Source organism: Amblyraja radiata, chromosome 5 (assembly GCF_010909765.2).
Source record: "Amblyraja radiata isolate CabotCenter1 chromosome 5, sAmbRad1.1.pri, whole genome shotgun sequence".
Classification (NCBI taxonomy): domain Eukaryota; kingdom Metazoa; phylum Chordata; class Chondrichthyes; order Rajiformes; family Rajidae; genus Amblyraja; species Amblyraja radiata.
This window is the reverse complement of record NC_045960.1, coordinates 61,452,142-61,464,241: the sequence shown is the minus strand read 5'-3', so window position 1 is coordinate 61,464,241 and position 12,100 is coordinate 61,452,142. Positions and strand designations below refer to the sequence as shown.

The following is a 12,100-nucleotide window of genomic DNA, read 5'->3' as shown; positions in this document are numbered from 1 at the left end:
TAGTGAACACATGGCCTATGTATTTCACCTCACTTACCCTGAATTAGCATTTTTGAGGGTTTAGCTTGAGGTTAATGACCTTGGCGCGATCCAGGACCTTTGTCAGATTAGAATCGTGTTCTTCGACAGTTCGTCCAGCAACAAGGATGTCATCCACCACAATAGAACATGGGTAACCCACAAACAACTGCTCCATTGCTTATTGAAATACTTCACTAGCAGAGCTTATGCCAAAAGGCATGCAAAGAAATCTGTAACGCCCAAACGGTGTGGTGAAGGTGGTTAATTTGGAGGAGTTGTGTTCCCAGCGAAATCTGCCAGAATGAACTCTTGGCATCTAGAACAGTGAATACAGTTGCCTCCACCATATGCTCTACAATATCGTCCACAGTGTGCATGGGATAGTGAGGTTGTTTAACGGCTGTGTTTAAGTCCTTAGGATTGATACAAATCTGTATTTCGTCCTTATTCTTCTTCGTTGCCACGACCACGGTGGAAACCCAATCCGAGGGGTCAGCGACGGGAGCAATCACACCTAGAGACACCATTCTGTTGAGTTCACTTTGACCACTGTCCCGCATAGCGTGGGGAATCTTGTGAGCTGGACGGACAACTGGAATTACCTCAGGGTTAATAGTAATTGTGTATTTAACAGGCACTGTGTCAGGATTTGTTGGCTAAAGTCACAGGTTGTAGTTAGATGACAAACAGAAGGGCTGAAAGACACGTCCCAGGTCTTGACATGCATCGGCACCCAGAAGAGATGGCACATCCTCACGGACGACATAGAATCTCAGGTTGTGGACACGTGAGTTAAGACTGCAGCGTAGATGACTTGACCGATAGGGTGCACTGGACCTCCTGCAAATGGGAGAAGGGAGGCAGCCTTTGGAGTGACAGTCTCTGTTTTTCATAACTTTTTCAACACAGCTAGACAGATCACAGTACACCTGGGCCCTGTGTCAACTTTCAGATAAAAGTTCTTGCCATTAACGAGCAGAGCGACCTTGGGGTCTAGTTGTTTGTGCATTAAATTAGACAATGAATGCACATCGAAGTCAGAACCTTCGCTAGCAGCCTGCAAATCCATGAGAGCTGGCTGAGAGCATTCCGAGAGCAAGTTCTCATGGCCAAGTGAATTAACAGAGTGCCTTGTTTGAAATCTGTTGCTACACGAACAACAGCATCAAGTGATTCAGTTTGTTACAAAATCAACATAATTTTCCATACGCAGGGCAACGGTCATGAGCAACAGCATGCGAACCGCCACAGTTAAAACAATTGTCTATTAGTCTCACGATAGAGTTGTCGGGCACTTGAGGAGAATGGCGGGAGATTTGATAAGACATGCTGGCAACATTTTTTTCATGACCAGCAGAGTGCCCTAAAACTTTTGTATGAGCGTCAGCCATTTCAGCAATGCCACAGCAATTTTCAGCTGTCTCCAGAGTAAGCTCAGCATCCCGCAGTAACTCATCGCGTAATTTATCATTGAGGACACCATAGACCAAACTCTCACAGACTAGGCTATCACATATATATAAATGAAATTCCTCGTATGTTGCAAAACATACTTGGCGAATAAAATGTGATTCTGATTCTGATTCTGATATCCCTGAAATCGCATCGATTGGCAATGTGCATCAACGCACTGACATACATCTCCACAGGTTCACGCTGTCTCTGGTTTCGGGAAAAGAACAAATGCCTCTCCATGACCAAGTTAGTACGTAACTCACATAACTGTCGGAATTTGCGTAGTAGGCAGTCAGGGTCTCGGATAGACTCAGCGGGGGGAGCGATCTGGACACCAGCCGGGTCAAATCTAGCTGGTTCATAATGAAATCTTCTGGCACGTCGAGCAGCTTCTAGATTAAGAAGAATTGACGCTCAAACACCGGGAGCAGCAGTAGGGTGAGCCGCTTCAATGTAAATTGAGAAGTCTTCTTCAAATACGCGCCACCATTCTGCGAGGTCCTTGTCAAACACCAGGATCTCTGGTTTTCTGAGAGAAGCCATAGTAATATATACCGGAGAAAACAACAAACTAAAATAAAAGCAATATAATTAAGCAAGGAGTCAGTCCGTACACTCTGACACCATGTTGGCCAGCATAGGTAACTTCATCTTAACATGTAACTCAAAAGTGAGGGAGAAAGGGCAGAGAAGCTTTCTGTTAAACTAGTGGGCGTGGCTACAAAGTATGACTCATAACATGAGTGACACTGATCTACAGTATAAATGTAAATTGTCTCTATTGTGTGCAGTATAGTGTTAATGTGCGGGGATCGCTGGTCGGCGCATATTCAGTGGGCCGAGGGGCCTGTTTCTGCACTCTATCTCTAAACTAAACTAAATTAATTTTTCCACATCTGCAGCCTGTCAACTACCGCTCCATTCTATATTGCTCCTCACAGCTGCAGATTATCTTTCTTGCTTTTGTACACTGTGACTTTATTAATAATACATAATCCCCATTGCTTTTTAAGAGTGTTCTCAACTTTTTCTGTTTTATGATGTGCACACCCACACAAAGATGAATGTGATACTTGGGAAAGACTGCCACCACTATTCACCACTATTTTCTGCATTTTAGTTCTTAGCCAGTCTGATGTTCATATTCACTAATCTCATGTTATTGAATTCTTCTTATAAGCCTGCTTTCTGGTACCTTGTCAAAGATTTGATGAAAACCCATCAACACAATATCAATCACAATCCACTCATCAACCCACCCAATTGATTCATGGAAATTCAAGTTGGTGCAACAGTATTTGCTTTAATTGTAAACTCTTCCAATTAGTGATTTTAAGATTAGTGTAAATAAGTAATTTCCACAATCTGAAGTCCAAGATCATCTTTAATCAGTACCCATATTATAACGGTACAGCAGTCGTTAGTTGTTCATTCATCGTTACCGCTTCCAAGACTGACTAGTGTAGGAAGTGGGTGTTAGTATAAAGCATACAGTAGGTGGGGTATGATGCTATTCTACTATGATTGGTTCACATGCATTAACCAATCTACATCCTTCCCCGTATCGAGTGAATATAGTTAAACACACGTCGCAAGAATTCAAACATACTCGCCATATCTGTCAGGCGGTTTACTAATACGGCCTGAATGCGTATGGACCAACCCCTCTCCCCCTTCGCCAGAAAAATTAGAAGGAGGTGGTGAACCCGGAAGTGAGAAAGCAGCAGGTGACACCCGTCGTGACCGACAGGGGGAGCATGCGGGAGAGGTAGTGTTGCTGTAAGTCATAGCCGCTGGTCGTGCTGGAGTAAGGGACATGCTGGGACTAGTGGTGGACGCGGCAGCAGAAGGCTGGAACAGTAGAGGTGGAGCGAAAGGATCAGCTGGTGGGGGACGTGGTTCCTTCACAGCCAGCAAGTGTTGGTGGCTGCGACGGTACAGGGCGCCATCGATGTCAACGAGGAAGGATCGGGGTTCTTTGGACGGGCCAACAACGCAACCTAGATGGGAATGTCCCACAGTAGTTTGCAAACTGACGACTTGGCCCGGTAGTAGTGGCGTAAGTGGTTTGCTGGACTTGTCATGTGATCGTTTCTGGATGTCGTGTTTCTCCTGAATGCACTTCTGGATCGTAGCCGGCTTCAGCACCTGTGGCACCAGCTTCTGCTGGGCAATTGGTATCAGAGGTCTTGTCGTCCTGGACCTCAGTCGCTGGGCTGGTGAGCCCAGGATTCCGGCTCTAGCAATGTTCCTGAGGTTTAAAAGGTGGAGATACACATCTGACTTGGCTAGGTGGATGTGTTCCATTAGCTGTTTAACGCTTCTGACGGCTCGTTCAGCGAGCCCGTTACTTTGTGGGTATTCGGGGCTGCTCGTGACGTGGTGGAAATTCCATTGGTTAGCAAAGTGTTTGAAGGCGTGACTGGTAAACTGTCTTCCGTTGTCGGTCTGCAAGCGGACAGGTGCGCCGGATGTGGAGAAGTTTTTCTGTAGCTTTTGAATGACCATCTCTGATATGATAGAAGGCAGTAAATCAAGTTCAAACCAGTTAGAATAGGAGTCAACTAGGACTAGATAATGTTTACCGTGCCACTCGAAATTATCTGCCGCCAGCGACGTCCAGGGCAGTGCTGGTGGAGGTTGTTGCAGCAGGGGTTGTCTCTGTTGGTGCGGCGCCATGCTGTTGCAGATGGGGCAGGAGGCTGTCCTGTCCCGTATGTACTTGGCCATGCCAGGCCAGTAAAACATATTCTGTGCGTGGGCCAGCGTGGCATCGGTGCCTGGGTGGCCACTGTGTGCCTCTTTGTAGTATTCGTCATGTAGTGATGAAGGGATCATGACTTTGTGGCCCTTAACTATGACGCCGTCCTGTATTACCAGTTCATCGCGGACTAAGAAGAACGGCTGCTCCTCCAGTGGTGTGCTGGATTGCCTGTCTGGCCAGTCTCTCTTGATTATGGATGAGAGTAGCTGGAGAGTGGCGTCAACAGCTGTGTGTTCGGCTAAGCCACTGAAAATCAGTATTTTCTGTTTTTATCTCCTTCCAGACACTTCTTGCATTTTACTGTGTTTTGTGTGTATATTTTGTCCTCTATCTGAAGCATCAAATGACTTTAGCCATTTTTTTATTTTCTATCTCCTCATGCCCTGGTTCTGAGACATTTAGAAGATATGGTTGGTTCTCAAAGAAGGCAGCATTTGGGTGCTTCATACTGTAAAGCAAGGAAAAACAATATCGAGCCAGGGGTATGACGGTAAGCTGCATAAATTGGGGTGCATAAAATAAGCATGTCGACTCTGAATCAACAAATGGTTACTGGACATATGAGCAGGTGTAGGCACAAAATGCTGGAGTAACTCAGTGGGTCAGGCAGCATCTCTGGAGAGAAGGAATGGGTAAAGTCTTGAGTCGAGACCCTTCTTCGGAATGAGAGTCAGTGCAGAGGGAAACTAGTGGGATGAAAACACACTAGTGTGTTTGACAGTGGGACTGTAGTTCTCTTCTCATCAGGACGAAATGGGCAGCAATGTAGAGAATGTGATATTTTCCCGTCTGGTAATAGATCGGATCATTAGAGATGGGTGAAATGGTAACAAAGATACAACACCTGTTGTTTCAGGTCAACAAGCTAGAGGGAGCTGCAAGTGGGAGGAGGCTTAGATCCAACAGCAGAAGTCTAAATGATTGGCGATTGTAAGCTTTAGTCAAAACATTTAACTACCAAAGTTTTACTGTGAAAGTAGAAACTTGGGTCAATAAAATATTGACATAAAAAAACGCAAAGTGCTGGAGTAACGTAGTGGGTTAGGCAGTATTTCTGGAGAACATGATAGGTGAAATTTTGGGTCAGGATCCTTCTTCGGATGTATGAGACTTCGCATGTCAGAGTCTGAAGAAGGGTCCTGACCCCAATCGTCACCTAACCATGTTCTCCAGAGATATTGCATGACCCGCTGAGTTACTCCAACACTTTGAGTCTCTTTTGGGAACCCAGCATCAACAGTTTCTTGTTTCACAATAAAACATTATATTAAATTTAAATTTTAAATCAGATCTACCTTAGTTTGTAAGTCACAATGAACCAAGTTGTTTCTGTGGACACCCAAGAAAAGTCTTACATATCTTTTTCCCATTATTAGGTGCACAGTAGCTTATACCAAGAATTCTATGCATCACCATAGTTGAATCAGTAGTAAAGAAAGTAAACTCAATGGTAGCATTTATTTCAAGAGGACTTGTATGCAAAAACAGGGATGTAATGCTGAGGCACTATAAGGCGCTAGTCAGGCCGCATTTGGAATATTGTGAGCAATTTTGGGCTCCATGTCTGAGGAGGATGTGCTGGCTCTGGAGAGGGTCCAGAGGATGTTTATAAGAATGATCCCAGGAATGAGTATGTTAACCTATGATAAGCGTTAGTCAGCACTGGGCCTGTATTCACTGGAGTTTGGAAGAATGATGGGGAACTTCATTGAAACATACAGAATAGTGAAAGGCTTGGATAGAGTGGATGTGGAGAGGATGTTTCCACTAGTGGGAGAATCTAGGACTAGCGGTCATAGACTTAGAATTAAATTACATTCTTTTAGGAAGGAGATGAGGAGAATTTTCTTTAGTTAGAGGGTGGTGAATCTGTGGAATTCTTTGCCACAGAAGGCTGTAGAGGCCAAGTCAGAGGATATGTTTAATGCAGAGATATAGATTTTTGATTAGTGTAGGTGTCAGAGGTAATGGGGAGAAGACAGGAGAATGGAGTTAGGAGGGAGAGATAGATCAGCCATGATTGAATGGCAGAGTAGACTTGATGGGCTAAATGACCTAATCCTACTCCTATCACATGACATGCCATGGATATTATCACTTGCCAATGCTGTGGATCTGCTGTAAAGTCCATCTGAATGTTATAGAAAAAAATGAAAAAAAACTTCAGAATGATCATTTTTGAAAAAAGGTCATCCAATGAGGCTTAGAACTGCACTTGCACTAGAACTGAGATGCAAAAGGTGACAGCTCACGTATTGTATGCTGAGGCAGGATCAATCACTTTCTCTGGCACAGGTCCAGATTCCCCGACGTCATCCTTTTCTTATCAAACTGTGATGAAGTGGCCTTTCATCGTGAAAGGCTGATTTTTTTTTAAACTGCATGCAATGCGTTTAATCAACATACCTGACAAGAAGTAAATGTCATTCATTTCCTTATTCTGCCAAACCAGGAAAGAACCATTTTGATTTTCAGCTCTCAGCAGACACCTCTTTACATCTACATGGATCATACTGCCAAAGAACCACCTGAAAGATGAACAGAGTTATATTTCAATGACTTTTACAACCACGATCATTAAAAAAGAGGAAATTTCTTCTGCAGTTCTTTTTAATGGATAAAGAAGATGACAGCAGCCTGAAAAGAAGAGCTTTGAACTCTTTCCATAGTCATTTGATGTGAGGCGTGTTGCTCCTAATAATTTTTCTTGGGATTTAATAAATAAATATACTAGTGTTACACTAGTTGTACAGAGGCAACTTACAATATAATATTATTAAAATATTCTCTTCATATCACGATAATGTTTTAAGGAGGATGTAAAATGCATCTGAAACATATTCTATTGTTGACCGATCATCTAATGTAAAATAACATCAACATTTATCAGTGTTATGGTAACTCTGCAATTCATAGTGAGCAAGAGATGTGCCATAAGCTATGATTTGCTACATATTGCTGGAGAATTTGTCGTCCCTCATAGCTGTTAGGAAAATGAAACCTAGCATCCTATCAATTTCAATAATTGCTGCATTTAATGATCTTTTACAATTAGTCTACTGATTAGATTATTTCCTTACCCAGTCCAATGCACTCCCTCGGTGTTGCTTAAGAGTGTGTCCACACTTCTCTGCTTATTTTTTCTGATACAAAACCAGATTTATAGGCGTTGGTGCTCTAGACCAGAGTAAAGATGACATGCACATCATGACTCAGGAGCCCATGACAGTACTTTTACCTACTTTCAAAATAAGATAGTCAATTCAGGAACAGCTATGTGGATATTCTGGAGCAGGTTAATATTAAGAAATAAGGTATTAGATGCCTTGGAATGCATAAAGGTTGATAAATCACCAGATCTATCCTAGGTTGAGATCTATCCTATGGAGAGCCTGGGTGGAGATAGCTTGGGCACTTACAAAGATTTTGGCATCTTGATCGGCCACAGTTGAATATTTTTCCTTTATTAAAGATGAGCAGCAGGGATAAACCAGGTTGAAAGAGGTCTAAGGGAAATTTGATAATCCTACAGGATAAGAGTTATGTATATCTGGAATAGTAGGTTTGATCAGGTCTTGTCTCACTAATTTGATTGAGTTTTGTCAAGGAGAAAACCTGGCAAATTAATGAAGGCAGAGTGGTATTCTGGATTTATGTTATCTCACAAGCAAGCTTGCAACCTTCAACTGACTTCTTCCTCCACACAATTGTTTTGAGACTACCATTTTCCTAACCATCAAGCTCCTGACCTGACCCAACAAATCCACAATCACCCCTCCATTAAACTCCCCACAACACCTGACACTTGTCCAATAACTAACACCCTCCAATCACCGACCCGAAGACCACAGGGAGGATGTGAACTGGGCCCCACGATCGCTAGTAATATCTGAGGGGACCCCGAAACGAGCAATCTAATTGGAGTCAATGGCCCTCGCGCATGCTTCAGCGGAGGTATCCGTTAACGGAATTGCCTCTGCCCACCTGGTAAACCGGTCCACGATGGTCAGTAAGTGAGTAGCCCCGCGCGAACAAGGCAAGGGACCTACCAGGTCAACATGGATGTGCAGGAACCTGCCGTCCGGGACGGTGAAATCCTGGACCGGCGGGTGCACATGTCTCTGCACTTTGAAGGTCTGGCATGGGATGCAGGAACGAGCCCATGCTGCGACTTGCTTCCTTAACCCGTGCCAGACGAACTTCGCTGCGACCAAGGTGAATGGACGGGTGTGTTAGGCTGTGGATAATGTCGAAAATCCGACGCCACCAAGGGACCGGGACAATAGGACGGGCTTTGCCCGTGGAGATATTGCAAAGGACCTGTATGCCGGAGGCGCCACGTGGCACTTTAACCAGCTTTAGTCCTGATTCAGAATTGCGGTAAACCTCCATACGGCATCTGCCTGTTGGGCAGCGACCAGCTCCTCATAATCAACGCCTAGGATAAGCGCTGCATTTGACTTCAGGGGCTCGCAGCTGCCTGCTGAAAAATGCCAGCGGCACCCAGCGACTACCTACACGCTGCTCGAGGACGGCGCCTACCGCAACGACGTCGGAAGCATCCACGGTGAGGGCCAATTGGGCTGATGCCCTAGGGTGTTTCAGCATAGTGGCGTTGGCCAATGCGGTCTTAGCCCCCTCGAACGCCTTCTGTGCCTCTTTGGACCAGACCCGGTCCTTGGGCTTACCGGCCAGGCATTGGAACAACGGTAGCATGATGGCGGGTGCAGACGGGACGAATCGGTGGTAGAAGTTAACCATCCCGATAAACTCTTGCAGACCCTTGAACGATAGAGGCCTCGGGAAGTGACGGATAGCGTTGACTTTCTCGGGCAGCGGCTGCGCACCGTGGGAGGTGATGCTATGACCTAAGAAAGAAATGGAGCGCAATCCGAACTGGCACTTCTCAGGGTTGATCACCAACCCGTGTTTGCGCAGCCGTTCGAAAAGTAGTCGGAGGTGCTTGGCATGCTGAGCCATTCGAAAAGGCCAAAAGGGGTAATGGTGGCCATTTTAGGGACGTCGTCGGGGTGGACCGGGATTTGATTATACCCACGGATAAGGTTGACCTTCGAGAAGATAGTGGCACCTTCCAGATGGGCCAAGAAATCCTGGATGTTCGGGTCTGGATACCGATCGGCTGTGGTTACTGCGTTCAAACGCCTGTAATCACCGCAAGGTCTCCAACCCCAGGACGCTTTGGGCACTATGTGTAACGCAGAAGCCCAGGAGCTATCCGACTGCCGGACAATCCCTAGGTCCTCCATAAGCTGGAACTCGTCTCGTGCGATGCGCAGTTTATCGGACGGGAGGCCGCGCGCGTGGGCATGTATTGGTGGGCCCTCGGTGGGAATGTGGTGGATCACGCCATGACGGGGCACGGCCCTGTCAAACCGGGGCATGAGCAACCCTGGGATGTCGGCGAGCAGGGCTGCGAAAGGTTGCTGGATCTCAGTTACCTCGTCGAGTTGCGCGGCTTGGCAGGGCATGGGTCTGAAACAGGGACCATGTGACCGCCTCGCACATCAACTAACAGGGAGAGCGCGCACAAGAAATCGGCCCCCAGGATCGGTTGGGCGACATCAGCAACGATAAACTTCCACCTGTACGGGCGGGAGTCAAAATTTAGGTTTGCGGTCCGTGTACCGTAAATGCGAATGTCGCTCCTGTTAACAGCCGAGTGGACAGGTCCTACCTTACCGGCGCGAATATCTCGGGCGCTCGGAGGCAGGATACTGGCATGGGCACTGGAGTCCATTAGGAAACGGTGGCCGGAATGGCGATCGGGGACGTAGAGGCGTTCGTTTGGGCCGATCGCATTCGCCTCTATGGACGATCGGCCGGGGCGTTTCCCGGATACGAGCAGGGGCTCCGACATCTTCGTTCTTTGGGTCCGTATCGTTGGTGGTAGTAGCACCATCTGTGTTGACTGTAGACCACTGGCTGCGGCGATTCTTCTTCGGCGCTGAGCTGGACTTCTTCTCCCTCCCAATGTCGGTTCGGCTGCCCCCGTGGGGGCGGACGACAAACACACACATCCCGCCGTCTGTGTGCCCACAAATCGTCAGCTCTCTCCGCGAGTTGTTGGGGGTCGCTGAAATCAGCCCCGGCGAGCATCAGTTGGACTTCGTCAGGCATTTGCTCCGGGAACGCCTGTTCGAAAAGCAGACTTGGGCGGAGCCCGTCCATCAGGGCTAACATCTTCACCATGATGGTTTATGGCCACCGGTCGCCGACACAGTCCATGTGCAGCAGCCTCGCTGCCCTGTCCCTGCGACTGAGACCATAAGCGTGGAACAGCAGGGCCTTTAGCCCTTCGTATTTGGCGATGGCCGGAGAGTCCTTGACGTAGGGCAACAACCTTGAGGCACAGTCCTGCGGCAAAGTCCTCCACCACATGGAAATACCTTGTGTCATCCGCCACGATGCGATGAAGGTGGAACTGTGCCTCAACATGAGCGAACCACACCTGAGGTTGATCAGGCCAAAACGCTGGCAACTTGAAGGCTGGCGAGCCCTGCCTCGTGCTGGCTGATTCTGTTGGAACGCTCTCTTCTGGCATAATTCATCTGTCTACCGTCAGCTAGACAGGTCGGGGTCACCAATTTAGTGGTCTGAGAAACGACTACTGGAGTTTTCAACAGATCTTTATTCAAAAGTTCGATATCCAGTATACAGGTTCTACAGACACGTCTGCCCACAACGGTGGACGTGCGCAAGTGAAAAACCACGTGAAACAAGCAGCCCCTCCCGAGTCACGTCACCGCGGCTTCAGAACGCCGGGTTCGATATCTGCGTTTGCCAGCAGGCGTCTACAAGGTTGCCAATACAAGGTAAGACAAGAATGTGGAGATGAGGTTGCAGCCAAATCCACACCAGGGCGGGCCTGAAAGGCAGTGTTGCTTCCTCCTGTGTCTAATTGGTATATTTGTTCTTATTTATACCAAAATTGTTGCTTATAGCAGGGCTGCCAACTCTCACGCTTTGAGCGTGAGACTCACGCCCTCATGCAATTCTCACGCCCTCACGCTCATCAGAAATTTCTCATGCTCAGTGGTGAGAAATTTTGTGATCTACGAAAATTTCAAAACTCGGATAAACAGCATGGTCCGCGGGTGTTGGAGAGCAGGGGCTGCGGGAGAGATGGGAGCAGTACCAGCGGCCGGAACAGATGCGGGGAGCCGGGATGGACGAGTGTTTGCCGGGGCCGGCGTGTCGCTCGCTGCAGCTCTGGCCATGGAGCACTCCGGACAGTGCGAGTGTCCCGGGCCGCGGAGCCGTCGGAAGCGTTGCGCGGCTGACGCGAGTCTCTGTGCCGAAGGGACAGACTCTGAAAGGGAGGTGGAGAGAGAGAGGGGGGAAGGAGACATGGAGACAGTGGGGAGAGAGAGCGGGGGGGAGGAGAGACAGCGGAGAGACAGAGGGGGAGTGAATGGAGAGAGAGAAGAGGGAGGGGGGGGGAGAGGGGAGAGAGAGGTAGGGAGAGAGAGGGGGAAGGGGGGGGGGGGTGAGAGAGGGGTGAGGGAAGAAAGAGGGAAGAGAGAGAGGGGTGGAGAGGGTGGAGAGGGTAGGAGAATGGGAGAGAGGGGGAAGAGAGAAGGGTGGTAAAAGAGAGAGGGGGAAGAGGGGGAGAGGGGGAAAGAGAGAAACGGGGGAAAGAGAGATAGGGGGGCAAAGAAAAAGAGATAGACAGAGGAGAAAGAGAGGGGAGAGAGGGCAAGGGGAAGAATGAGGTAGGAGGGAGAAATGGGGAAAAGAGGAGGAGAGAGGGGGGAAGAGAGAGAGGTGAGGGGAAAGAGAGAGGGGAGAGTGTATGGAGATGGAGAGAGAGGGGGAGTTAGAGAGGGGGGAGAGAGAGAA

At 47.8% G+C, this 12,100-nt stretch overlaps 1 protein-coding gene across 1 annotated transcript in view; it reads right to left on the bottom strand.

Moving 5' to 3' along the window:
* The window catches only part of LOC116973752 (tyrosine-protein kinase SRK3-like), a 48,287-nt gene that overhangs the window by 29,503 nt on the left and 6,684 nt on the right, over positions 1–12,100 (bottom strand). The window contains exon 2 of the mRNA XM_033022059.1: positions 6,647–6,768. Coding sequence (XP_032877950.1) covers positions 6,647–6,768 — 122 coding nt within the window. The remainder of the gene's footprint in view (positions 1–6,646; positions 6,769–12,100) is intronic.